Genomic DNA, 26,833 nt, shown 5'->3' with positions numbered 1-26,833 from the left:
CCCCTACGGGTCTGAAGACAAACTTCCGAAACCAGGAAATCCGATATCCCCACCTCCCCGCCACCAGCAGGGTTTCCTGCAAAGGCCAAATAATAACAAAGACTGAATTGGAAGAATGGGCGTAGAAGACTTTTTTAATTGAGTTTCCATACTTGCTCTCATGTACCCGAGTCTTGTAAAGACCAATAATTTATTATGTTTAATGAGACAGAAAGCGTTTCTCTTTCTATGCTCATCGTCTGATCAGAAAGACAAAAAATATATATATATATTTATAGAAAAGGGGAGTTTCAGGGAGCAAGAGTTCTTTCCTATGAAAGGGTACCGGTGTTGCAGAAAACTTGTACATTAAAGAGAAAATTGGATCACTCTGGTTCTTCGCCCTTATTGGTCCAACTGGAGTTTGGAAGTGACAGAGGACGGGACTGAAAGATGGGTAGTGATTCTAGAATGTTCTGTCGTGAAACCGAAGCGGGTTAACTACGTGGTAGAATAAGGCACTGTCTGTCTGGACGCTTCCTTCTTCAGCGAGCGCTTAGAAAGGCCCCAGGCAGGGGCTTGTGAACATGTCCGAGGGCCCTTTGCAGCCTAGGAGTGGTGGTTTTTCACTCCCAGACCCTGGGAGACAGCCCGTGGTGTCCCGTGAACGGGAAGGGAAGCCCCACTGAGCGGGGACTCCTTCTTTCCTGTCTGAGCTGCTTCCTCTTGCCCGGCAGCCCAGGTCAGAGTCAACATGAACTCAACCTCCTTGCTCCGGCTCTGCTTGTCACCCCAGGGTCTTCCTTACAAGCACGGCTTTGTTCCGAGCTGCTGAGCAAAGCCTGGGGGGTCCACACACAGGGGCAGGGGCTTCAGTAGACGTGGATGTATGTGGTTTTCGTATCAGTGCCCAGGATGTTCTTGGCCGTGCACTTGTAGAAGCCGGCGTCTCTCTGGGTGGCCTGCTGGATGGTCAGCGAGCCCTGTGGGTGCAGGGACCGGTGGCCGTGGGCACGCGCCTGCCTCCCGGCGGTCAGGCGGGACTTGTCGGGGAGCTCCCAGGTGATCTCGGCCTTGGGGACCCCCATGGCCATGCAGTTCATCTTCACCGTGCCGCCGGGCCGGGTGTAGATGACCGGCGTGGGCTCGCTGGTGATCCTGGGAGGGTAGGCGATGACGATGACCGGGAAGTTCATGACAGACGGGCCGTGGTCACTCTCTGCCTTGCACGCGTAGGTGCCCCTGTCAAACACGGACGCCTCCCGCACGGTCAGGGTGCCGTTCTCCCACAGGGCGAAGCGCCCCCGGGTTTGGGGCCCCTGCAAAACCACGCCGTTGGGGAGCGTCCAGGAGAAGCGGGCCGGCCCGCCTCCGGGGGACAGGCACTGCAGATTCAGGGTCTCGCCGTTGACGATGCTGACCAGGTTGTGGTACTGCTTGCTCAGCTCCGGCTTCAGCCCCACCTTCAGGGAGACCAGCCTCTCGGTGTGGCCCGCCGCGTTCCGGGCCACGCAGCGGTACGCCCCGGCGTCTCCGGAGGACAGGCCGCTGATGTGTAGCATGCCGTCCCGCTTGTGGTAGAACCGGAGCAGCTGCCGGCCGCTCTGCAGCTCTGTCCCGTTGGGGAGGACCCACGTGAGAGAGGGCGCCGGGGTGCCCGCGGCGGAGCAGTTGAGACTGATGGTGTGCCCGGCCATGGCGGTGATCTTCTCATTGACCGGGTCGTGGAAGACGGGCCTCTCCATGGGCTCCAGGACGGTGAGCTGCACAATCAGCCGCGCTTCCCCGCCCTCGTTGCGCCCGATGCAGGTGAGCTGCACAGAGTCACTCGTCCGGAGGCGCTTGATGTCCAGCGTGCCGTTCCGGTGGATCGTGACCCGGTTCCCGTAGTAGGGGGCCGGCAGGACCACGCCTTCCGGGAAAGCCCACAGCACTTTCGGGGTGGGGACGCCCTCCGCCTGGCAGTCGATGAGCTTGCGGCTGCCCCCGGCGGCTATCTCCCGCACCGTGGTGATGGCATTGGGGTTCCCGTTGATCGTGGGCGACCGCACGTTGACGTGGATCCACACGATTTTCCTGTCCTCGCCCCCGCTGTTCCTGACCACGCAGGTGTAGTTGCCGCTGTCCGCGCGCTGGGCTTTCTGGATGAGGAGGGTCCCGTCCTGATAGATCTGGTATTTCTCCGAGGAGGTGGGGATCAGCCTGTTTGTGGGAGACAGCCACGTCACCCTGGGCGTGGGCTCCCCTTTCGCCTCGCAAGCCACGGTGACCACGTCCCCGTAGGGGACATGGAGCACCGAGTACGTCTTGTTCTGGATGGCGGCCGGCTCGGTCACCACCTTGACGCGCACGGTCTTCTCGTCCTTGCCGACCTGGTTCTCCGCGAAGCAGGTGTAGTCCCCTTCCTCACGCATGCCCACCTCGTTGAAGTAGAGGGTGCCGTTGTTGAACACCACGTAGCGTTTGGTGCGCCCACCGCTGTCGTCCGACTGCATGAAGGAGCTGACCAGGCGGCCGTCCGGGAGGCTCCAGGAGATCTCGGGGTTGGGCAGCCCCGAGGCCACGCAGTCCACCTTGAGGTCCCCGCCGTAGAAGACCCTGTGGTCGTTCTCCTCTTTGTGCTCGATCTTGGCGGGCTTCATGACCACGTTGACCTTGAGCAGGACAAAGTCGTCCCCGACCTTATTCCGGGCGACGCACAGGTAATCCCCCGCGTCCCTGTCGGTGACGGACTTCACCACCAGGGTCCCATTCTCGAACACGGTGACTCTGGTGTCAAAGCTGACGGAGAGAAAGAGAGAGACAAGAAACGAGAAGTCAGAATCCCAGCTAGGACACCGGGCTGTGGGTCTGTGGGATGCAGCGGACACACCTGGGGCTGAGAACTATAAGCTCATGCAGCCGACCGCTCCTGAAAGACATCAGCTGATCTTTGCAGCCTGGATGGCACTGTGTCCAAATGCGGGAATTAAGTATTTAGAGCCCACAAGGACTCCCCACTTGAGTCCGACCTTTCGGTGGCCTGGCTACTGATTGGAGACTGTGAAATGCAGTCAAAGACATCAGCCCCGTTAGGGTGAGCCAGGGCAGACTTCAGGTTAACGATCAAATCGGGCAAGATGAATGTGAGTTAATCTCATGAAGAGATGAAGTTGTGTCCTGCCTAGGGTGGCTCAGTGGATTAAGCGCCAGCTTGCAAACAACAGGGTTGCAGGTTCAATTCCCAGTCCGGGCACTTGCCTGTGTTGTGGGCTAGGTCACCAGTAGGGGGCGTGCAACAGGTACCCACACATGGATGTGTCTCTCCCTCTCTTTCTCCCTCCCTGCCCCTCTCTCTAAAAGTAAATAAATAAAATCTTAAAAAAGAGAGAGATTAAGTTCTTGGTGGAAAAAGTGCCTTAGAGTCTGTTTTTAGTCTCGACGATTTTTTAAATGACATGGGACAACACACAGCAAAATGACTGTACTCTAGGTGACATCACTGTGGTTTCATTAGAGCATTTCCGTGCTAAGGTAAAATTCCTCAGCATGTGCAATATCAGGGCAGTCTGCTTCCTCATAACCAGAAACCAAAGCTGAGTGACTTCCACGAGCTACCGGCCCCCAGCTGCTTTGCTTTTCTCCACATGAACTGATAAAAGTTGACTTCAGCCCTGGCCGGGTAACTCAGTTGGTTAGAGTGTCGTCCTGATACACCAAGGTCGTGGGTTCGATCCCCAGTCAGAGCACATATAGGAATCAACCAATGAGGGCAGCAATACCGTGGAGCAGCGAATCGATTTTCCTGTCTCTCTTCCTTCCTCTCTCTCCCTAAACATCAATTTAAAAAAACTTTTACGTGGAGCCCAAGCTTACACACCTCTGAGCAAATATTTACCAAAGGCTCTTGTTTTAACAGGACAATACGGAAAATGTTCAAGAGCTCTTCCCTGACCATGTGGCCTGTCTATAAATATTGTTGTTTCCTTGAGCAAGTCAGAACTAATGTTGTGAAAGAACTGCGAACAGAATTGGGAGGTTCCGACTTTATAACTGTGCAGATTGAAAATCTCACATCACACCTAAATCGCAACAGCTGCATGATGGCTGGGGGTGGGGGGGCAGGCCTCCATTTAATCCCTAAATATTTTCTAAGCAATGCATTCATCTATGTCTGGAACTGTCTTGTCGATATCGAAAAAGAAATAAGTCTGCCTACGATGGAGGTCAGCTCCATAACCAGATGATTGTCGTTACTAAAGGCGACCACTAACCATAATGAAAGGAAGGGTTTTGTTGGCTTCCAGTGACAGTCATGTCTATGTCACTGGCTGGGATACTAGGGGAATGAGGATCGTTTCCTAGGTCTTGGCATGTGAACCCCCATTTGTAAAGTGCCACATGTCTGTAAACATTTCTGAGCTTCTAGAACAGTGGTCCCTACCCCCGAGCCTTCTCAGCAACAACCGAGGAGCTGAACAATGGGCCCATACATCACCGACTTTTGCAATTTCCATATTTTTTGATCCTTCCAATGTGGATGCTGGGCCAGGAGTGCGGTCTTTTACAAGAGTCACGTGGGCGGTTTAATTACCCTTAACGAGGGACATCCATAGGCAGAATTTAGTGAAAATAAGGGGAGATAGATATGATGGTTTGTGATGTATAGGGAGGTGCTACTGGAATTGCTCACAGTTGTCGGGGGTGAGAGAGTCTTTGAACTTGATACTACTTCAGCTGGGCCAGGCTGGACTGGAAGCACACCTCCACGTGACAATGCATTGCCTCGCTGGAAGATTTTCCAGGGAGGATTGGGTACCTTGGGCTCTGAATGGATGGAGCAAGGCGCATGAGGCACCGCCTAGCCTTCTAACATCCACGCAGGGAAGGAGAGAGCGCCTTCGCCCCTTCCCTGCATTGGAAGGAGCTGGGAGACAGCCCCGTACTGAGCCCATGCTCGCTGGCCTCTCCCCGGTCCTGGTGAGGGGGGCATGCTGACGGGCACCCCTGTATGAGCCGGGGGTGCTGAAGACGCACCATAAGCCATGGACACTGCCTGCATTTATTGTGCAATGCGGTTGCTTTCCTCTAGACCTCAAAACGCTCATTATAGACACAGGCTCGCTTGGATTTCGGGCTAAGTGGATCTGCGAGGCAGGCCGCCCTGGGCACTGCAGGGCGGCCATTGGCACCTCTGGTCTCCACCCGGGAGGTGGGCACACCTCCCAGCCCCAGGTGTGCCAAGAATGACTGTACTGATGGGTGTGCCCTGGAGGCAGAGTCACGAGGTGGAGAACCATAGATCGATAGATAGATAAACAGATAGATGGTAGGTAGATAGAGGGATGATACACAGGTAAGTAGATGACAGATGGATACACAGACAGACAAATGATAGATAGATGATGGGTAGCCACAGATGATAGATGGTGGATAAAAGTTACATGATAGATACATAAATAGAAGAGAAATGAACAGGGGGAGAGATATACAGATAGACAGATGGTACCTGATAGATGAAAGGCGGAAATAGGTAAGGGATAGATAGATGATAGACAGATAGACAGACAGGCAGATGGATGGTAGACACGGAGACTCTCGTGCGAACAAACAGTCTGGAAACTTGAGCACTGAGACTCTGAGATGGGGGGCGTCCTGGGCACTGCAGGGGTTGGCCAGCCTCCCTGGTCTCCCCCCTGCCAGGTGCCAGGAGTAACCGCCCTGAGGCGCATCAGCCCCAAACCCCTGCAGACGCCGCCAAATGTCCCCAGGGGGACAAAATCGGCCCCTGGGCTCCAGATCCAGGTGTCTGGGAACTGAAGGCAGCGGAGTAGAAGCCGGCTTCCTTCCTGGACAAATCCGTTTCATGGTCATGCTGGTGCTGAACTAATGCCTCAGGTGAAGGGACACGGAGGCACAGGCTGTTGTTGGTGACGGAATTGTCACGGGACGGAAAGTCCAGCCCACGGAATGAGCGTCAGTGATACCGTACGAACTGTACATGGTGCCAGGTGGCTCCTAGACTTGTGGGGGGGGGAATCACTTTGTAAGTTATGTAAAGGTCTAACCACTGTGCTGCGTACTTCAACCTGGTATGATACTGTCTGTCAATGGTAAGTGTAGAAATGAAAAATTAAAAAAATTAAAAATAAAATAAAGTATATAGAAATTAAAGATTAAAATTAAAATTAAAATCAATTTTTAAATTAAAGTTAAAAATAAAATAAAATAAAAATATAGAAGTTAAAAATTAAAATTAAATTAAAATTTAAAATTACTTTAATTTTTAAAAATTAAAAATAAAAATAAAATAAAATGTAGAAATTAAAATTAAAATAATAAAAATATGTCCCTTTAATATTTTGTTTTACATCCTTTCCTTAAAGCCATTGAAAAACATCGGAAGCTTCTATGTATTTGGTACAAATACATATTAGTGTAGATTGCTTTTATGTCATCTTGTCATAAAAGATACAGTTTAAACGAAAATCATTAAAACAAACTATTTAGCCCTGGCTGGTGTGGCTCAGTGGATTGAGCAGTGGCCTGTGAAGCAAAGGGTGTCCGGTTCAAATCCCAGCCAGGGCATATGCCTGGGTTGCAGGCCAGGTCCCCAGTAGGGGGCGCACAAGAGGCGACCACACATTGATGTTTCCTCCCTCTCTCCTTTCCCTCTCTCTGAAAATAAATAAATAAAATCTTTTAAAATCAATAAATAAATAAACAAACAGACAAATAAATAAAAATATTTAAAAAGAAAAAGAGAGACTCTTTGGCTCCTTTGGGGGTGTGGGTGGCAAACCGAGGATGCTAGGCTGTGAAGACCAGATTCCAAGGTGTGAAGAACAGTCGCTCCCAGCCCAGCGCAGTCACAGAGCAGCACCTGCGCCTCTCCATCCTGGACAAGGACACTCCAAGGACGGGCGTCTCCGGGCGCTGGAAGGGGAGGCGCGCGCAGGACCCCAGTCCAGGGGCTGAGCTCCAGCCGGGCGCGCACGTACCTGAACAGCGAGTCAATCATTCTCTTGGACGGCAGCCTCCAGAGGATGCGGGGCCAGGGGTCCCCGGAGGCGCTGCAGTCCAGCCGCAGGGTCCCGCCGTAGTGCACGTTGGTCCTCTGCGGCGAGGTGCCGGTGATGCGCGCGTTGGCCGCGGCGCGCCGCACGGTCAGCTGCACCGTCCTGCGCGCCGTGCCCACCAGGTTGGCCGCCACGCACTCGTAGCGCCCGCTGTCCTTGGGCGCCAGGTTGCGGATGTAGAGCGTCCCGTTGGGGAAGACGAACAGGTTCCCGTGGAGGAACTGGGAAGGGCGGATCTGCGTGCCGTCCCAGAGCACCCAGCGCACGCTGGGCAGGGGCGCCGCCTTGGCGCTGCAGTGGATGTGGATGCTAAACCCCGGCGGCAGGGAGATGTTCTCCAGCTTCTCCTGCTGGATGACCGGGGGCAGCGCCGCCACGTGCAGGCGGATGGCCAGGCTGTCCGCGCCCGCGGCGTTGCTGGCCACGCACTTGTACACGCCCCTGTCTGCAAAGGACGCCTCCTTGATGGACAGGGTGCGGTTCTCGTGCAGGGTGACCCTGCCTTCCACCGGCGACACGTTCTGCCACACCCTCCTGTCGGGGAAGATCCAGGAGATTTGGGGAGCCGGGGTCCCCTTGGCCAGACACTCCATGGCGATGGTGTCCCCCAGGTAGACGGTGACGTCCTGGTAGTGAGAGGCCAGGATCTGGGGCTGCTGTACGGTGACGGACAGCAGCACCAGCATCCTGTCCGCGCCGTGCACGTTTTTGGCCGTGCACAGGTACTGGCCCCGGTCCTGTGGCTGCACCTTGCGGATGACGAAGGTGCCGTTCTGCAGCACCTCGAAGCGCTGGACTCTGGTGTTGGGGGTCATGAGAGCTCCTGGGGGCCAAACACAGGGACAATCAGCTTCCCAAAACAGGGGTCATGCATCAGACAAAACAGACCCAAAGATCAGTCCCACCTGAGGTTCCCCAGGTGGGCTGCGGGGACGCCCAGACTTGCAGCCACCATCTGCCTCTGCTCAGCCAGAGTCCGCCGACCCTCCTCTATTCCCTCTGGGGGGCGCTGTTCACGTCCTCCTCTTTGTCCCCACTCTCTCTAGTCCCCGTGGTTTATAAACTGGGGACACTCCTGGGTGCCTCCCACCCACCAGCATCATCGAAGCCAGCGGACCTAAGGCTGCTTGGTGCGCTCCTTCGTGGGAAGAGCACAATACGGTCTGTTGTGCTTTATCAATTCTGCCTAAGACCCCAGTTCTACTTTCTGAGGGGAACTTGAAGTCCCAGAAGAACTCCCCAGTCCCGTTCCTGAGTTAGTCTCATGTCCTTTGCCAAGGTAACGCATGTCTAAGTTGCCTGCACTGTCCCCAGGGGTGGCTCCTCCAGGGGACAGCACTCAGGCACATGCTCTGACTTGTCCACAGCAGCTGCCAAGACCACTGTTGCTCACGGCCAAGCCAGCCTGCCGGGCAGGTGAGCCAGCCCAGACCTCCACACGCCAGGTGTGGCTTGGCCTTCCGGGTGATGCAGCTGGAAACTCAACCTGCTTCACACCTGAGTCTTTCTCAATGACAAGTGGCCGTGGGCATAGAAAGCGAGCTGCTCCCCCCTGGCCTCCACCACGGGATCCTACCTCCCACCACTGAACTTCATAATTCGGAACTACAAGAAGGCTCAGCCGTGGCATTGAGTTCGGGGCAGCCAGGAAAGTGCCGGTGAGGCTGGGTGGTCTCCACAAAGGAGCTCCTTTGGTTGCTCCAGCAGAAAAAGCTCAATAAAATAGAGGGGCTGAGTCTGTAGATGTGAACACCCAGTGAGCACAAAAGGATTTGCTCAGGCGCGCAACGACAAGGGGCTCCTTAAAAAGTGGGGCGAGCTCACCAAGACGCAGCCGGCCAGTAGAAGGGGCTGCCTGGAAATGGGAGGAATGTGTACGAATGTCTACCATTGCACAGATGCTCAGAGACACAACAGGGTAGAGAAGACCCCAGGGGTCGATGCAATCCCCCTGCGGGAGAAGGGGTCCCTCTTTATCGGCTCAGGGCTTTCAGAATGACAAACCCGTGGTGTTGCCACGAGCCGCTTCCTGCAAACTGGCTTAGGCATCGTGAGGAGACACACAACACCAGGTGCAGAGAAGATCACACAGGTCGGTCTAAAGAGGCACAGGGCCCTCCCGAGGGCTCTTAGCATAAATCATCGGTGTATGATCAAAACAAAGGGGAAAAACCACGTTTCTGATCAGAATCCAGGCCGGAGGGTCACAGCCATGTGGAGAGAGCAGAGAACGGGGAAAGGAGACAGTTTGCATCAAAGCTGGAGTTTCTGAGACTTGACTTTCTTCTATCAGCCAGAAATCACCTCTGCGTTTAGAGGAAGCAGGTGTCGTTTCTATGGAGTCAAGGGCTTTGTGCATAGTGGGGTTCTGCTGACTTGCATGTCCCCAAAAGTCTCATGCTGAATGAAGCCCTAGGTCCCCAGAACCTCGGAATGGGGCGGTATTTGGGGGTGCATCTCTAGAGAGTTGACTAAGGTAGAATGAGCTCAGTTGGGTGGCCCTGATCCCGTAGGACTGGGGTCCTTGGAAGAAGAGGAGATGGGGACACAGACACACCCAGAGGCACGCCGTGTGAGGGCCCAGGGGGGAGACGACCGTCTACACGCCCAGGAGAGAGGCCTCGGGGGGAGCCAGCCCTGCCCACCCCTGGGTCTCAGCCTCCAGCCTCCAGGACCGGGAGGAATAAATATATTCAGCAAAAGCTGCCCCATGTATAGTATCTGTTATGGCAGCCGTAGCCAACAAATCCAACTGTGTATCTGGATTCAAGTCAAACCAACACCTGATGACCTTGGAACAAGATGCATTGACCTTCACAAGCCCCCGAAAGGCCCAGGGAAACGCACCCACCCTCCCTGAACCTACACTGTTCCCCACCCAGGGAACCTGTCACATGTTCCCAAGGCTCCAGGAACGTGTCCGTGCGTGCGAGTCCCTTACTTCCTGTCTCCACAAAGGAACGTGCTTGAAGCTGGGGTCTCTGATGTCCCCTCTCTCTGCTATCAGCCTGTCTTTGTCCCCGTCACCGGTGGTGCCTGAGACCCACACACAGGAGTCACCCCTCCTACCACACACCCCAGTTAAGACGCAGGCGCTTAAATGTCCTACCTGTAGACACCTTGGTCCAGGTGACAGAAGGCTTGGGTTTCCCGGTTGCCTCGCACGGTAGCATGACATCGGCCTCTGCCGTCACGGACACGGTCTGAGGGGATCTGGTGACAATCTGGGGCTTTTCCCCCAGCGTCCAGAATTTGGAGGCAGGTGGCCCCGCAGCAGAGAAGAGCTTTGAGCTGCTCTGATGGAAGCTTCTGGAAGGAGGGCCTGCGGACGTCACGAAGGGCACGGAGCTCCGCGTGGGGTGGACCCGAGGGAGGCCCTGTGTGTTTGTGGAGGGTGGGGACATGGTGCGGGGACGAGGCCACAACGGAGGTGCCGGAGGGCCGAAGTCCACGTGGCTGATGCCGTGGGAATGGATCCTGTCGTAGGGGCTCGGGTTGACTCTTCTCTCTGCCGTCGCTGGGGGAGGAGAGGTTGGGGTTGGGGGCCTGACGGTACCTCCCAACTGTGGGGAAGAGAAAGTCCTGTTGAAAAGGAAGGGAAGCCTGCTGTCGGAGTAATGGGGCACCCTCGCATTTGGGAGCTTGCCCACCGGGTGTCTTAGATCGGGCAGGTTGTTACTTCCAAACACCTGGGGGTTGTTGTTGAACCGGGCAGCGCCTCGGTCAGGCAAGTCGTTAGGTCTGGAGTGGTGCCACGGGCCCACGGGAGGGGCGGGACTCGATAATCTGGGGGTCGTCGGGTGCTTACTGGCCGGCAGAACCCTCGAGGGATAGGCTGTGATTCCCGGTTTGTTGGTGGAGTAACGAGGGGACTGCAGAGTTACCATGTGTCGGAAGGGACTCTGTGTGGTCCTAGGAAGTGGCCTCACGGTCCCTCTTGGGGGGAGTCTGGTCGGTTGGTGAAACAGGTGGACACTCCCATCCTGGTGGTGAGGCTCCGGGCCCTGTGGAAGGGTGTTTTTGAACCTGCCATCCCGTGGTTCCTTTCCTGACCCCAGCTGTGGAGTTATGTCGATGTGACCCCCCCTGGGAGAGGGGGTGGGTAACTCATTTGTTCTCCACGCAGGCTCTGTCCCCTCGGTTTTCCCTGGGGGTGCTCCGGCTTCTGGGATCCCCACGTGATGGAAGAAAACATGTCCCTTGGGGTCCGTTGACACTGGAGATGCTGTCGGCGTGAGAGGTGCCGGTTCCGTGGTGGTCTGTGCCGCAGCCACCAGAGCGGTGGGTGGCGGTGGGGACGCTGGTTCTTCCCCTGGGGCGGCGGGAGGGCGGAGGTGATTTTCCATTCGATTCCCAGAACCGGGAAGAGCTGTGGTGGTTTCATAAGAATCCTGACCACTCTGGGTGGCTTGTGCCATTCGCTGGGAGGATGACTCTGCTTTGGTGCTCAAGACACCAGTGGAAGGGAACCCTTCTTCCCGGTGAAACACTGCGGGGACGGCCACAGAAGGGGTGACTGCAGAGGGATGGTCCGTGTCCTCGGACTCTTTCAAAAAAGGGGACGAGTCCACCAGGTTTTCCGAAGAGGTGGTGGCACGTGTGTCTGTGTGCGGCCCCCCAGGCGGGGCTGGGCTGGGGGGGTTCCAGCCTCCAGGCCCGGGAGAGCCAGGAGGTGGGGGTGCGTCCTTAAACGCCCCCATGGTGAAGACTGCGGAGTCAGAAGGGGATACCACATTCACGCCCGACTCGGTGGGGACTACACCGTCCGTGTCATCGTCATCGATGTTGGTGACGCCGTCATCCTCCACTTCTTTGTCGTCGGATACAGACTGCTGTGTGGCTGGCACGGTCTGGTCCAACCCGAGACGAGGTGCGGGTGTCCCGAGGGGGGTTGTCAGATAATCTGCCACTCTGGTCACCTCCCGGGGGGCCCCCGTCCTCAGAGCAACAGTTGTAGGTACAGGTGAAGTGTCTGGACTGGGGGTCATGGCGTGGGCCGGCTGGTTTTCTGACGTACGGCCGGGCTTGGACGCGAACACGGTGGAGGTCACCGCAGACATGCTATACCGATGCTTGTTGGGCCTCTTCCCGTGTTTTCTTCGTGTGCTGCCCTTGGTTACGTGTTCTGTGCGAGTCCCCACTTCCACATGTGTGGGGGGCCCAACCGTAGCCTCCACCCCAGATGCAGGAACCAGCAAAGCGGCCACTTGCTTGGGGGTCTTTGCGTCAGCCGCTTGGGTTGGTGGAGGAGAGAAGGTCTCCGTGGGCGCTGAAGTCCCGGGTGGGGTCTGTTTGTGGCGCTGACGGAACTTGTGGGGCCGTAACCTCCTCCGCCCATTGGGTCTTTTCCGAGGAGAGTGGGTGGTGGGCGCTGGTGGTGGAGTGGCCGTCCGGGGTGGCATTGGGGCAGTGACGGTGGTGGTGGCCTCGTCCAACAAAGACCCGAGTGTGGTCCCCCGGGGGCCCTCAAGGGCAGCTGTGCTGGGCTTGCCCCCCAGCGTGGAGTGAAGCCGGGTGGTGGGTCCCACACGCTGACCCCTCCCGTTGGGTCCTCCAGAGCCCGGGGGGTGCCCCTCCACCACCTCTCCCCTCTGGAGCACCAGAGAATCCTTCACGGCGCCCTTTTTCCGCACGGGCTGGCCTTGGGTGCTCCACCCGGTTCTGGCAACTGAGGCTGTGTCCGCTTCTTCTTGTCGATGACCTCGTGGCAGGACACTGGGCCCCCCTGGAATGAAGTCTGCAGCGGGCTCAGACGTCCGGGACTCCCCCAGTGAGGACACAGAGGTTGGCGCAGCGCGTCTGGAATCCTGCGTGGTAACCGTATCGTCACCTGGCCGTGGGTTCATCTCCAGTGCTGGGGTAACAGATGTCTTGGGCTCGGACGCAGCCGGCAAGGCGGACTCCAAAAGAGTCTGGCCGTCGTGGGGCCTGGGCGCAGGCACGGGTGCAATGTCAGTGGCGGACCGGTCTCCTGGGGGGGCGATTTCTCCGCTACGCTCTTCGGAGATCTCAGCCCAGGTGTGCGGAGGAGGAGAAGATTCGGAGGGCACAAAGGATATCAGGGTCGTGGCCGCAGCTTCCGGCGACACCGGGTCCTCGGGCTTCAAGGAAAACTCGTCGTCGGTGAATTCTTCCAGGTCTGGGCTTGTCGCTTTGGCTGCGGCCAGGGACACGCCCGTCTGGCCCCGTTCCGGTCTCGTGCTGCTTGAGGACATGGTACTGGAAATCTGCTCTTCCTCACCAAAGAAAGACGCGTCTGCCGAGGATTCTTCGGCACCGGCTACAGTCTGCGCCGGGGAGACCGAGGGAGGAGAAATCATGGGCGAGGCGGCGGTGACGTGGAGACTCGCCGATGGCGTGGTGCTTTTCACGGCCTCGGGCCCTTCGGTCCCCTTAGGCAGGTTTTTCCCACGCACTCGGGCGAGGATGTCTGCCCAGTGCTCGGGGTGAATCTGCTTGTTGGCCATGTTGATCCTCCGCCGGGACTCGAACACCCGGCGACCTTCCGCGACGTTGCTCTCCGGTTCCTTCTCAGAATTCTTCCAGGGTTTCAGCTTTCTCCGCCCTTTCTTGGTCTGTGCGTCCTCCCTGGTTTTGAGGAAGGTCTCCTGGTCCTTTGGGTGCAGAAGTCTCCTGGCAGGGCTCTCTTCCTCCCCCCTGCCCGAGCCCCCTTCATCTTCCACGACGTCTCCTCTGAGCCTCGGGAGAGTCTTGCCGCCTGGGCGCCTGCCTCTCTTTGACGACTTGCCTGCTCCTCTCTTGCTCACGGTGACCCCCACCGTGAACCGGTCAGACCCCTGCTGGTTGACAGCCACGCATCGGTAGAAGCCGCTGTCACTGACTTGCACCTTGGGGATGGACAGAGTCCCGTTGGGCGACAGGTAGACCTGCGATGCGTTGGCCACATGATGAATCATCCTTTTGTCTGGAAGAATCCAGCTCACCTGGGCTTCGGGGACTGCCAGGGCATTGCAAGGCAGCGTCAGGGACTCCCCTGGGTTCTTCTGAATGGTCACGGTGGGTCTGCCCGAGGGCTGAGTGGCAGGCGGCTCCACGAGAAGCCGGTAGACCGCCCGGTCCATCTCGTCCCTCACCTGAGCAATGCACTGGTACAGACCGGAGTCTGACTGCTCTGTCAACGTGATCCTCAGCCGGCCGCTGGTGAGGACGGAGAACTTGCCGTGCGGGTCCTCCATGGGCCCTCTGAGGACAGAGCCATCCGGCAGCACCCAAAAGATGGACGGACTCTCCGAGGCCTTGACATTGCAGCTCAGCTGGCACGGAGTCCCTTCCAAGACGGTCTGAGCTCCTTGGCCGGCGGCAGCGGGCTCGATCATGACCCAGCTCCTGCCCCGAGCCTGCCCTGCCTCTTTGCCGGACGTGGTTAAAGAGAAGTGCGCGTAGTAGGACAGCAGCACTTTCTTGGCCGTGCTCTGACGTCGGTTGAGTTGCAGCTGAATGGAGGGCTGCGTGACCCACGCGGGTTCTGCAAGGATGTGGGCCCGGACCCCCGTATAGTACAGGGCATTCTCGTTGGCGTCTTGTCGGTAGCGGGCGGCGGCCCTGGGGTCTTCGGTGACCGTGACTTCTCGGTGCAGTTTCACAGGGACCTCGCTGTAATAGGCGATCAGTTTCCACAGCTTCTCGTACTTGTCCCGAGTCATCGGACACTCAAAGTCCAGGGCAACGGTCGCGTTGACGTCTATCTCCTGAGAGTCCGTTTGGTTGAGGTGAAGCTCGGACAGGTGCCTCGGCTTCCGGATGTCGCACACCAAGCTCACGGTGTTCCCGTGCTCATCGGTCATGTTCAAGGAGACGTTCCACGGCGGGAACTGCAGAGCCTCCAGGGACAGCTGGCCGTCCCCCTCCGTGTCCTGGTCTTGCTCCCCCTCGCCGGTGCTGCTGGCATTATGTCTCAGCGGGGACTGGATGGAGGGCTTCACACAGGCCACGTCTCCCAGCTTCTGGAGCTCTTGTCTGTGTAGCTTCTCGGGGCTGGAACACCTAGCGCACAACTGGCCGCCTTCGTACGCTTTGTCCTTCTTGCACTTCAGGACCCCTGAGACAGAGAAGCAAGCGGACATGGGACACGTGAGGGAAGCCGTGGGATAAAGGAGCTTCGTCGGTGCAAGGCTGGCACCTGCGGGCCTTTCCGTCATGATTCAGGGCCTCACTCCCCGCACCTGGGTGTCTCCCCTCCTGATCTTAAGTCACCTGAGCAGTGAATGCCCACTGCCCAGGGTTTTAGAACTATGGGCAATGAATAAGGAGTACTTTTTTTTAGTGCACTTTCTAATGTTAATGTTTCTTTTTATCCTCGCCCAAGGACGTTTTTTTGTGTCTTTTAGAGAGAAAGGGGGAAAGAGAGAGAAGGAGCGAAAGAGAAAGAGAGAGAGAAAGACAGAGACATCAAAGGGAGAGAAATATCGATGGGTTGCCTCTGATACGTACGTCAATGGGGATCGAACCTGCAACCTTTTGGTGCACGAGATGATGCTGTGACCAACTACTGAGCCACCCAGCCAGGGCAGAAATGCTCTCCAACAGTGCTGTGGCTTCTGCCCACATCTTTTTGTCCCCACGGGGAATCCACCAGCGAAAGCATCGTCACTTAAGACGTGACGTACTGTCCCCGTGCTCAGTGGTGTCTACTTTCCTCTCCCTGACCCTGGTTGTCTACGTGACTTTCAGAGTGAACGCCTCCAAAGGCAAATGCGGTTGTTTCCCACACCTCTTCCAACACACACATACACAGAGACACACAGACACGCATGGCTACACAGGCAGGTGCCAGGATGGTCAAGATGGCCCTGTGCCCGCTTCCACGGGTCAGTATTCCTGCTGGGAAAGGAGGAACCAAACGCAGTTCCCACCCCGGCGTTGCACCCCATATTTGGGGAGTAGTTCCCACTGAGGGAATCGGCATGGAGGGGCCATGAGTGTTTGGTCGTTCAAAGGACTAAGAAGCAGGTGCACCTCTGTCTCTCTCCTTTGCTTGTCTGATGAAGCAATGCTAGGCCCACAGATAGAAGCACCTGGCTCCTCCCCCAAGCCACGGAAGAAGGCCACCGGAAGCAGCCACAGGAAATAGCGCCATCCGCTGGCTGGAAGGTGGGAACTGAGGATGGCGAGGCCTCTCCCAGATGTGAGCTTTTTCATCAGAGACAGGAGTGTAGGAAGAAGCTGGTTCCCTGGAAGGTCTCCCAGGCAATCAGCTTGGCAGGGGGCTGAGCAGGTGCAATGGTGTTGAGTTGGCAACCACTTTGGAGTGACTGGCACAGGGTGACCAAGGAGCGCAGTGAGACCAGCTGCAGTAGGGTGGGTGGTAGGCAGACGCACCTCTGTGTAGGAACTACCTGTCAGGAGCACGTGTTTTAGCCTGCAAACCACGGGAAAGCAGTAGAGTACTGAAGCATGAGCTGGTTCTCGGTGCCAAACCTGGTTGTGATCATGGTAGAAGGGTTGACTGAAGAAGTGGGCACCCAGGGCTGCCGGAGGACCAAGCCGGGACGGTCCCCTGTCCTCCAAGGCACACAAAAAAGGGGCTCGACCCCAGCTGGGGGCTGTGACCAGGGATACCCCTGAGCAAACAGACCCAGGGTGCCGTGAAGCCAATGGCGCCTGAGAATGGGATCCAAGGGTATGGGGGGCATGGAGAAGGGCGTAAAGAAAAGGAAAAGAAAGATAACCTTCCTTATTTGGAATCAAAATCTACTTTCTTAGGCCTTGACTTGGGTTCTGAAGGTGTTTGTTGTCTGGATCAATACAGAACACCTCTCTTCCGCATCCATAAGTGAACGATCCCATAGGCACCCCAGCTTTCCCTTCTCCAAGCACCCGTTGAGTTCTTCCACACAGGACACAATACACAAACACCCCACACCTCCCTGCAGTGCAGGTGAGACACACCTCTCCCCAGATTCATGCTGTGAGCTCCATCGTCCACCGTAGATAGCTGATTCAATGGTCATGACTTTGGCCGTGGCCTTGGTAGCTTGGTGGGTTGGAGCATTGTGTCGGGAGCACTGTGTCGTGCATACTAAGATTGTGGGTTCAGTCCTCCAGTCAGGGTGTGTATGAGAGGCAATCAGTCCATGTTTCTCTCTCTCTCTGCCTCTCCTTTCCTCTCTCTCTAAGATCAATAAATATATCCTTGAGGCAGGATGACAAAATAAATAGATAGATACATAAGCGACCCACTTTCTAAACACTAATAATGCATTGGAATGATGGAAGAGAAATGTCCCGACATTGAACTTGCAACCGTTCTCCTGTGCATTTCCTGCCTCCCTCTGCCGGTGCTGTGACATCACCCCACGTGAGCTAAAGCCGCGTCCGCAGGTGGGAGAAAGCGGCCCCTGCGGACAGGTGCGCAGATGCGTGGACGGCCCGCCCCCCTTACCTTTGGCCTCGGCGTCCCACCGCAGCAGCCACCGCAAGCTGCAGTCGCAGGCCCAGGGGTTCCCCTGCAGGTAGAGGTTCTCCAGCAGCGGCATGTTCTGCAGCATCCCGTCCGGGAGGCTGCGGATGTGGTTCTCCGCCAAGTACAGGTGCCGGAGGCTGGAGAGGAGGAAGTGGCCCAGGAAGGAGAAGGTGGAGAAGGTCCCAGGGTGCAGCTGCTGCAGGAGGTTGCCCTCCAGGTGCAGCAGCCGGAGAGCCGTCAAGCCCTGGAAGGCCCGCGGGTGGATGAACTCAAGCTCGTTGTGATCCACATGAAGCCGCACCAAGCTGTGCAGCCCCTGCAGGGTCTGAGCGGTGATCACACGCAGCTTGTTGTAGCTGAACTTGAAAACCTGCGGAGAGAGGGGCACGGTCCCCTGGACGCCTTGGAGAGCCACCAACCAGGAGGCAGGAGACACCAAGGGCAGGGACGGGGACAGCATGGAGCTGGGGTTGGCTTTTCAAAACATTTTTATCTTGAATTACGCTTGACCTTCAACACGATATCAGTTCCGGGTGTTACGGCATCGGTGGCTCCTGGTGAGTCTAGTACCCACCTGGCTGCACCTGTAGGTGTGACCACATTGCCGAGTCTATTCCCTGGGCTGGACTTTACCTCCTGAGACTGTTCTGTTACTGCCGGTCTGTGCTTCTCAGTCCCTTCACCTTGTCACCCAGCCCCTCAACCCCCATCCCCTCTGACAGCCATCAGTCTGTTCCGTGTATTTGTGCCTCTATTTCTATTTTCTTTGTTTGTTTAGTTCCACGTACACATGAAATCATACGACATTTGTCTCTGTCTGACTTATTTTGCTGAGCAAAATACCCTGTAGGCCCACCCATGTTTTCCCCCCATGATAAGATCTCCTGCTTTTTCATGGCTGACTAATATTCCATGGTGTAAATACACCGACTCTTCATTCCCTCATCGATGACTCGACTCCTGAGTTGCTTCCAAATCTTGGCTACTGTAAATCACGCTGCAATGGACGTACCGCCTTCTAAAACCGAGCCAAAGAAGCAACAGAGAATCTGAACGGATTAATCATTATGCTAAAGAAATCCAATCAGCAGGCTTGTTTTTAGGTCGAAGGGGTTGTGTGATAAGTCACTAGGGAGCATGGTCTTGTTTTCCTCCCACAGGCCTCACTGAGGGACGGTATTAAATGGCCCGGCTTTACCTGGAGGGAGCCGAGGTCTCGCAAGGCACCGTCGGGAATACTCGGGATGTTGTTCCCGTGCAGCATCAGCAGCTCCAGCTTGGTGAGTCCCACGAAGGAGGCTTCTGGCAAAGCCTGGATGCTGTTGAACCTGAGCGACAAACAAGGGCAATGGGACTCAGAGCACGCGTCCGTCCCACACGGACATGATTCCCCCCACCTTGCAAGGAACAAGTCAGCAAAAAAACATTGGTTCCGAGGCTCCCCGGATGCTGTGCCCGGCCCAACCTTTTTCGGGGAGTGCTTTCTGGTGTGTGGGGGTGAGAGAGAATTCAATGCTCTTGGGGATGAGGACACATGCGTGGGGGGATGTGGAAGGAAGGAGGGAGGGAGGGAGGGAAGGAAGGAAGGAAGGAAGGAAGGAAGGAAGGAAGGAAGGAAGGAAGGAAGGAAGGAAAGAAGGAAGGAAGGAAGAAAGAAGGAAAGAAAGAAAGAAAGAAAGAAAGAAAGAAAGAGAGAAGGAAGGAAGGAAAGAAAAAAGAAAGAAAGAAAGAAGGAAGAAAGAAAGAAGGAAGGAAGGAAGGAAGGAAGGAAGGAAGGAAGGAAGGAAGGAAGGAAAGAAAAGCAAGCAAAGGGAGTTCTCACCCTTTACGACTGTGAGCATGACCTGGAGTGTATTTCAAGTGAAACCATCCAGTCAGAGAAAGACAAATACCCTATGATCTCACTCATAGGTGGAAGCTAATGAACACAATCAACTGGCAACCCAAATAGAAACAGAGGAGTGGACACGTGGACGGAGTGACAGCTGTCACAGGGGAGGGGAGGGGGACTAGACAAAGGAAGGGACCAGAGTAGCCAAATGACACATACGCCTGACCCATGAACACAGGCGGCAGTGAGGTGTGGACACAGGGAAGTGGGGGTGGAGGTGGGTGGGCAGGGAAGCGAAGCAGGGAAAATGGGGACATCCACAATAGCGTCAACAACAAAAAATAAAGTTTTCTAAAAAAACCCACACAAGTAAAGAAGCAAACTGTAATACTCAGCGCCAAATACGGGCACCCTCACTGCACAAGAACAGGTTCGCACTTCTGGCTGATTGTCTATGTTATTGGTAAATAGCCTAGTGTGTTTGGGGTTTTGTTTTTTCATCAAAAAAGAGTAAAGATGCTTCCTGGACTGGAAAATCCTCCCTGGTACGTGGTAATGACACGAGGAATCTCCAGAGTTAACCCCGGGAGAACCAGCTATAAAATGAACAGAGCCCTGTCCAGGTGGCTCACCTGGTTGGAGCATTGTCCCATGCACCGGAAGACCATGGGTTCAATTCCCCGTCAGGGGACATGCCCAGATTGCAGGCTCCATTCTCAGACTGAGTGCATGAAGAAGCAGGCTACCAATCCGTGTTTCTCTCACATCAATACGTCTCTCTCTGTCCCTAATCAACAAACATACCCTCCGGTGAGGATTAGAAACACGAAAATGGTTGGAGGACTTTGTACCTTGCAATGTTGGGGGCCAGCTACCTTGGGTGAGGGTTTCTCCTGAAACAGAACATATGTAGCCCGACTTTATTACTTCCTCGTACCCCGAAGACACAAGGGAAGGAGCGTATAGAGAGGTGATGTGGAGAGGTCTCAGGTAGACGCAGCAAATGCTACCCACGCCAAATCTTCTCCTGCGCATCTGCGAGCCTAAACACGGCTCAGTCTTAAAGTCAATCGCTGGATCATCCGTTCCTCTAAGAGCCTTAGTAAGCACATGACAGCTATAAACTTTTTTTAAAAATCTGCTTTAGGTTATTTTTTAAATGTATACTTTCATTAGAGGAGGTACAGGGTAAGGTTGTCTCTGGGTTAATGCAGGGCCTGATTCACATGTGATTCTTTCGAATCGTGCAAGGACATCTGTCTTGGATGGGGGACGCAGAAAGGAAAGGCAGAGTAATGTCTAAAATGCTCTCCCCTTGTTGGAGTTTGACAGGAAGGCAGGGCATCATGTCAGGTGAGGAGGTGGGGTTGGCAGGGAGCTGGTATGTAGGGGTTGGAAGGCCACGAGAAGGAGTGTCCTTTGTTCTGAGTCCCGGGAGTTTTAAGGGGGGGAAGGATGTGAGCAGAGTCCCGTGTGAAGGCAACCACGCTGGCCACGGTGTGGAGAAGGGGCCAGGGACAGCCAAAAAAGGAGGCAAAAGACCGGAGGAGACACCGTGGGAGGGACGCCGCTGTCCGTGGCCAAGACGGGCAACGCGGCAGAGAAAGGCGAGTGCAGATCTTCCGGAAGTGCTGGAGGGAAGATCCACCCAGGCGTGAGCATACAAGTGAACCGCACCTTCTGTCGAGAGGGACAAGGCGGAGCGAGACTGGTGTGTGTGGGCAGCGGGCAACTTAAAATGACATTCGCCCTGTTCTCTTGAAGATGTCTGTGACGCTCCAAGGTGAGGGTGGTACCCAACCCCAGGACGAGAAACCGAAATGAATACATCTGACTGGCATTGGCCAACGGGCTCACAGAAGAAAGCCCCGGGCGTCAAGAGGGTCTGCAAGGTCCCAGGAGTAAAGACAAGTAAAGAGGCCAGAAGAGGAAGGTGTGGGGAGAGGAAGTGCAAGCCAAGGGTCCGGTCTCCCCGACGTAGGTGCCATGACAGCTCAGGAGCCTGTCTACTGTGCCTCCTTTTTGTACTCGCTTGTAGCAGTCACCAGAGAGCTACAGATGGGGACAAGTCTCCCAAACAGACCGACACTCATGCACTGGCCAGAGTGTCCCCACAGCGGGTGTCCGTGAATCCACCTAAAAACCAGCCGTGATGCAGAGAGTGTGTTTCTCAGCTGCTGATGGGCGGTTCCTGGCTAAGGGACCCTCTAAGTGAAATGGTTTCTCTCGCATCAGAACTGTGTGCAAAACTGGTTCAGGGCCACCAGGTAGTCTCACGAAACAAAATATAAAATACGAAATTAAAAAAAAAAATAGAAGAGTGCTCTTCGTATTTCGGGAATTCCAAAAAGACGTTGTCAAAAATCAGTTGTAATCGAGGGGAAAACATGGCAAGGTGTATAAATTAGACTCTAAGTGGGTGTTTTTTATTTTGTTTGCTCAAAAGGGTTTGGAAAGTAAAAATAATTTTTTTTGAAAGCTGTAGGGGTATCCAAACAGGAAAGAGCAAATCTCTTCCTAAATCCTGACTGGGGATTCTAAAAACATCTGTGTGGGGGGAAAAATATTTCATTAGCGCTCTGCCAATAAAACTTCATTCCTTGAGCCTCTTTTCTTCCCAAAATTGGTAAAAAGGCAAGCTTGCAAAACTCCAGTTGGGTCTATACGGAACGCTGTCCTTATTTCTCCCCTGACAGAAATACATGGTACCAGCCTCGTTACCTCCTTTGAGACTAGGTTTTCAAAAACAGGGCTGTGAGGTTTTAAATATAACTCAGAAATGAGGCCCATGTGTTTGTGTTACACATCAAGGCAGATGGAAATCATATATTCCATGTATACGCAGTGAAGCTATTCCTCCGTTATTGTTTTTCTTTTATTTCTAATGTCACGCAGAAGCATCTCGAGGGATAAAACTCTAAACTGGGTCCTCATGAAGTGGACGATGGTATGAGGGGAACTGGTTTAGATATTAATATCCCTGCTTCTGGCAAACCTCCTTGTTTTCCCCCAAGGAGCTATTATCTTTGTGGCTGTATTTGCAGACAGTCAGCTAATCAACTTTCCCAAGATCTTATTGAGTAAGGACGTATTGGCCTTTTGTCTTGGATTAAGGAAGTTTCTCTCTTATTGGACTGACTTCCCATTATTTTGTTCTGTTTCTGGAATTTAAAGTAAAAGAAAAAAAGGAGCCCTGGCTGGTGTGGCTCAGTGGATTGAGCAGCAGTCTGGAAAACAAAGGGTCGCTAGCTCGAATCCCAGTCAGGGCACAGGCCTGGGTTGTGGGCCAGGTCCCCAGTAGGGGGCACACACAAGGCAATCACACGTTGATGTTTCTCTCCCTCCCTTGCTCCTGCCCTTCCCCACTGTCTAAAAATAAATTTAAGCAATCTTTGAAGCAAAAAAAAAAAGCAAGAAGATTTTTTTAACTCTGTACATTTGGGTATATAAATCCTGTGTTCATGGATTCAAGTTCGACTTCTTCATTTCATTAAAATGTCTCTACCAGGGATAGTCAGCAAACCCTGAATTCGTTTTCTTGTTTTCTAGATGGTCAAAAGTCCTAAGTCCAGCCCTGGCTGGTGTAGCTCAGTGGATCGAGTGTGGGCCTGGAAACCAAAGGATGGCGGTTTGATTCCCAGTCAGGGCACATGCCTGGGTTGCAGGCCAGGTCCCCAGTAGGGGGTGCACTAGAGGCAACCACACGTTGATATTTCCCTCTCTTTTTCCCTTCCCCTCTAAAGATAAAAAATAAAATCTTTTAAAAAACGAATAAGTCCAACTGATTCTTTACAGTGAACACTGTACACAAGTACCCGTAACTCAGAGCCAACCACCATTTATGGACATAATACGCCTTGAATTCGGGTGAATCAAATAAAAATTTTAACTATAAAGATTCTATCTGGAATGCGTCATCAAAATACCTCTTCAATAGATTGATACTTGAAATAGGCAAACTCTTAAAGAATTCTTGTATTTCCTGGAAAACACGCTTGCCTCATGTACAAATGTTACAAAATTTCAGAGATGTTCATGATTGTTTTTTTTATCACTCCTTAATCGTTCCTGAAGGCTGCCTAAATAATATTATTGTATTTGCGCATGGGTGGTGAGCTTGGTATGGACCACAGATCAAGGAATGGTTGTCAAGGAAACCGTCTCTACAGTGAAAGCTGTCAGGATGCTTTTGCCACTAAGCTTTATCACGTTGGCCGCAGCTCACAGAGACATTCAGATAACGGCCCAAAGGCAATCCTTTTGGCTGTTAAAAATCCGCCCAGGAGCCTGCCTTTCTAGAAAGAGCGCCAGGTGCAGAGGCGCACCTAGGGACATGGCAACACCGAAGCACCCCGCAGGCCGGGGGGCGCACGGGCTCAGGGCGAACGCGGTACAAACCCGAGGTTGATTCTTTCCACCTGCGGAGAGATGCCGGCGGGCACCGACGCCAAGGAGCGGAACGTGCAGTGCACCTCGCTGGGCACGTAGCAGGCGCACGGGCGCGGGCAGGCGCGCGCGGCGGGAGGCCGCGCCCAGGCCACAATCAGCACCATGGACAGTGCTCGCCAGGGCGCCCACGGTGGCATCTTGTCGGGGGTGCGTGGTCCCGGGAAACCTGCGTGGGGGAGGGGCACACACACAAGGAGATGCGCGGGTGGGCGGGGAGCCTCTCCTCGGCTTCAGCACATGTTAGAACCGGGCCTCGGCGTGGGTCGCAGCTTCGCAAGTCCTGCAATGAGAGATGGTCGCCACGCTTAAAATATTTGAGTAAAAAAGCCGAAGGGTTTTTTTTTTTTTTTTGCCATTAAGGCTCATCCTTGATGTAGAACATAAGCTTCATTTCTAACTTGGGTCCTAAGATTTCGAAATGTCACTACGGCGTGGACGAGGGTATGAAAGAGAGAGAGAGAGAGAATTATGTGTCTCCACTCTGTGTCCATTCTGAGTCCTTCTATACTCTATACATTTAAATAAAACTCGCCCAGAAGGTCATCATTACCAGGAGAATTTCTTTCTTTTAATGGCAGGCCTTAAAGCTTTAGCTCTACCTTAAAGTGCTCAAAGAGGCACTCACTACAGCGAAATTCATTCTGTCCTTTGTGGGTTTGCTATTATCCCTAATTTTTATTTTCTGGGAGGAGCCAAAGGGTGGCCATGAGGCAGCATACCCCCCCCTTTTTTTCCTTGAAAGAGGAACTTTGGGGAAACGTCTGAAAATCTGTCATGACATGAAAAATGAAAAAATGGCCCGATGAAGTATGTTCAGGGCAACGCCCACAAGGGACCAGAAAGGGTGAATGAGGTCAGAATAAAAAAGTAACGAAGGAAGACAATAATAAAGTAACAGAAAGAGAGAGAGAAAGGGGGAAAAAGGGAGGGAGGGAGTGAGGGAGGGAGAAAAGGAAGGAAGGAAGGAAGGAAGGAAGGAAGGAAGGAAGGAAGGAAGGAAGGAAGGAAGGAAGGAGAAGAGAGAGAAAGAAAGGAAGGAAGGAAAGAAAGAAGGAAGGAAGGAAGGAAGGAAGGAAGGAAGGAAGGAAGGAAGGAAGAAAGAAACAAAGAAACAAAGAAAGAAACAAAGAAAGAAACAAAGAAAGAAAGAAAGAAAAAGAAATTCCAGTTGCAAGTTCTATGGCTACCGCTACCTTCCTTGCGTCAAGGAGTCTACTGTCCCGCCCCGGGCACGTTTCATCATCTCCCGTTTTTGTCATCTTTCCAGTGAAGTTTATGTAAAAACAGCAACAGGCACGTGGAAAGTAAAAGGCACCAGAGAGAATCCTCTCCTCTCCATTCGCCCCTGCTCGGGGCAAGCGCCCACTGCGGATAACAAACCCCACAGCAGCTCCTGCAGGTTGCGGAGCCTCCCAGAGCCCTCGCGTTGGCGTCCCTTGCCTGGACTCCGTATACACCGTCGGCTCAGCCCCTGCTCGTCTGGCCTGCAGCTGCTTCCCAAGAGCCGCAGGCAGCTCTGCAGATGGCTAGTCCGGACTCCACCTCTGCAGAGAGGAGTTTCCTGACTGGCCGGAGCCCAGGCCTCTCCCCGCCCCTGCCTGCGAGCTGGACTTGGGCCCCGGGCTTGTGCCAAGGGCATCGCGGCTCGCGCCCTGCGTCTGCAGGCGGACCTGGCCTGGGCGTCCCGCTGCCCTCCTCTCGGGTCCTCCCCGGGGACCGAAGGCACGCGCTGCAAGGGGACCCCAGTCCCGAGTCAGCGAGGGAAACCGCCCGGAGCCTGCCAGGGCGCCCGGTGCGGGCTACAAAACCTCGGAAAATTGTGCTCTGCACACGCCCGGGGCCAAGAGCCTGGAGCGGCCAGGCGCGCAGCCCTGACACCCTGGCCCGCTTCCAGCGCCCGCTTCGACGCTCCCCGCCGGGCGGCGCGGAGAAATAGGAGCTTCCGGGAACGTGGCTCGGCTTCCCCCCTGGGTCCCTCGGGAGCTGCACACCGAAAGCCGCCTCCCCCAGAAGATGATGAGTTCTGCAGCCCCCGCGTGGCTCAGCCCCGGGCGGGCCGCGGGTCTCCGGGTATCCAGGGAAAGAGTGAGGGGAGGAGGAGACTCTGAGAGCCGGGAGCCAGAGGAGTTGGGGAGGAGGCCCCGCTGCTGAGCTTCCCCCGCCAACGCAGGGGCGCAATTGGGTTCCCTGGGGGAATCCTACGGGTGGTTTCCTGGAAACGAGGGGTGGAGGGGTTAGGGGTCTCCGAGGGGAAGGAGGGGGAAGGAACCGAGAAGGGTCGGGTTTCATCAGAGCTAATCAACCCGTGCTCCTGCCAGACTCCACCCGCTTCTGTCCTGAATGGCAACGGGCCCCCAGTCCATTAAAACGGTCCGGGGACGGTGGGATAAACCTCTTAGCCTTCACCGCCCTCCTCCCCGTCTTTCCCTTGGCTACCCCCCAAGTCTCTGCACCCCTTGCAGAAAGGGACAGTGTCCCGCCACCAGCCACCGGGAGCCCAGGTTGCTCTGGGACCTCACCTGTCCTTCGGAGGCCGCCACTCGCCAGAGCCGTGCGCCCTGAGTGTGCACGGGGCCGGGGCGCGGGAGTCAGCGCCTGGAGTCCGCCAGAGCCATGCCCTTCCTGGGGCTGGGGGCGAGGTGACACCGCTTCCCAGCGCGGCAGGGCGAGCCGACGCCCTTTTATTCCCGTCGCCGAGAGTCTTCTCCAGTCCACGCCTCGGCCCACCCCCACCCTGCCCCACCCCAGGGAGCCGGGCGCGGGCGCCAGCCAAGGGACCCTGGCTGCGCCGCTCTGCGCTCAGCCCTCCTCTCGCCGCTTCATCGCGCCCGGTCCCGGGTGGGCACGCCTCTTCCACTGCCGCGGGAAGAAGGGCAGGGGGTCCAACAGGAGGGCTACTCCTGCTCGGAGAGAAACTCCTGGGACCCGAGTGGAGCGGGGACGCAGGGAACTCCGAGGGCCGCCGCGGCGCCTGCAGCCTGAGCGCTCTTCCCCGCGGCGCTGGAGAGGGCTTCCTTCCTTTCGCCGGAGAGAGAGGGAGCAGGGTTTGCGCTCCTGCGGGAGGAACGAAGTGGCCTCTGGCCGCGCCACGGA

The 26,833-nt window shown here is 55.2% G+C and overlaps 1 protein-coding gene across 2 annotated transcripts; it reads right to left on the bottom strand.

Annotated features, from left to right (window-relative positions):
* Nucleotides 1-36: 36 nt before the first annotated feature.
* Nucleotides 37-26,833, bottom strand: MXRA5 (matrix remodeling associated 5). Of its 2 annotated transcripts, none has more exons than XM_037140353.2 (7): nt 26,260-26,833; nt 23,690-24,020; nt 18,659-18,788; nt 17,440-17,830; nt 10,147-15,096; nt 6,960-7,860; nt 37-2,760 (listed from the first exon to the last, which is right to left on the bottom strand). In XM_037140353.2, the coding sequence occupies exons 2-7, from the start codon at nt 23,875-23,877 to the stop codon at nt 852-854; spliced, it is 8,469 nt and encodes a 2,822-aa protein (XP_036996248.2). In that variant the 5' UTR covers nt 23,878-24,020; nt 26,260-26,833; the 3' UTR covers nt 37-851. The 2 variants fall into 2 exon arrangements, with proteins under 2 accessions (XP_036996248.2, XP_053529409.1); XM_053673434.1 differs by lacking the exon at nt 26,260-26,833 and adding an exon at nt 24,934-25,079.

Source organism: Artibeus jamaicensis, unplaced genomic scaffold, assembly GCF_021234435.1.
Source record: "Artibeus jamaicensis isolate MK-2021 breed Jamaican fruit bat unplaced genomic scaffold, CSHL_Jam_final contig_859, whole genome shotgun sequence".
NCBI lineage: Eukaryota > Metazoa > Chordata > Mammalia > Chiroptera > Phyllostomidae > Artibeus > Artibeus jamaicensis.
The sequence above is the reverse complement of the archived record's forward strand: the minus strand, read 5'-3'. Positions and strand labels throughout refer to the sequence as shown.

Excerpts from the sequence above, each read along its gene's own strand:
- MXRA5 (XM_037140353.2), bottom strand. The coding sequence starts at position 23,877 with ATGCCACCGTGGGCGCCCTGGCGAGCACTGTCCATGGTGCTGATTGTG. Across the intron at positions 17,831-18,658 it reads GAGACCTCGGCTCCCTCCAG|GTTTTCAAGTTCAGCTACAA; the intron begins GTAAAGCCGGGC and ends CTCTCTCCGCAG. Across the intron at positions 15,097-17,439 it reads GTGGGACGCCGAGGCCAAAG|GGGTCCTGAAGTGCAAGAAG; the intron begins GTAAGGGGGGCG and ends TCTCTGTCTCAG.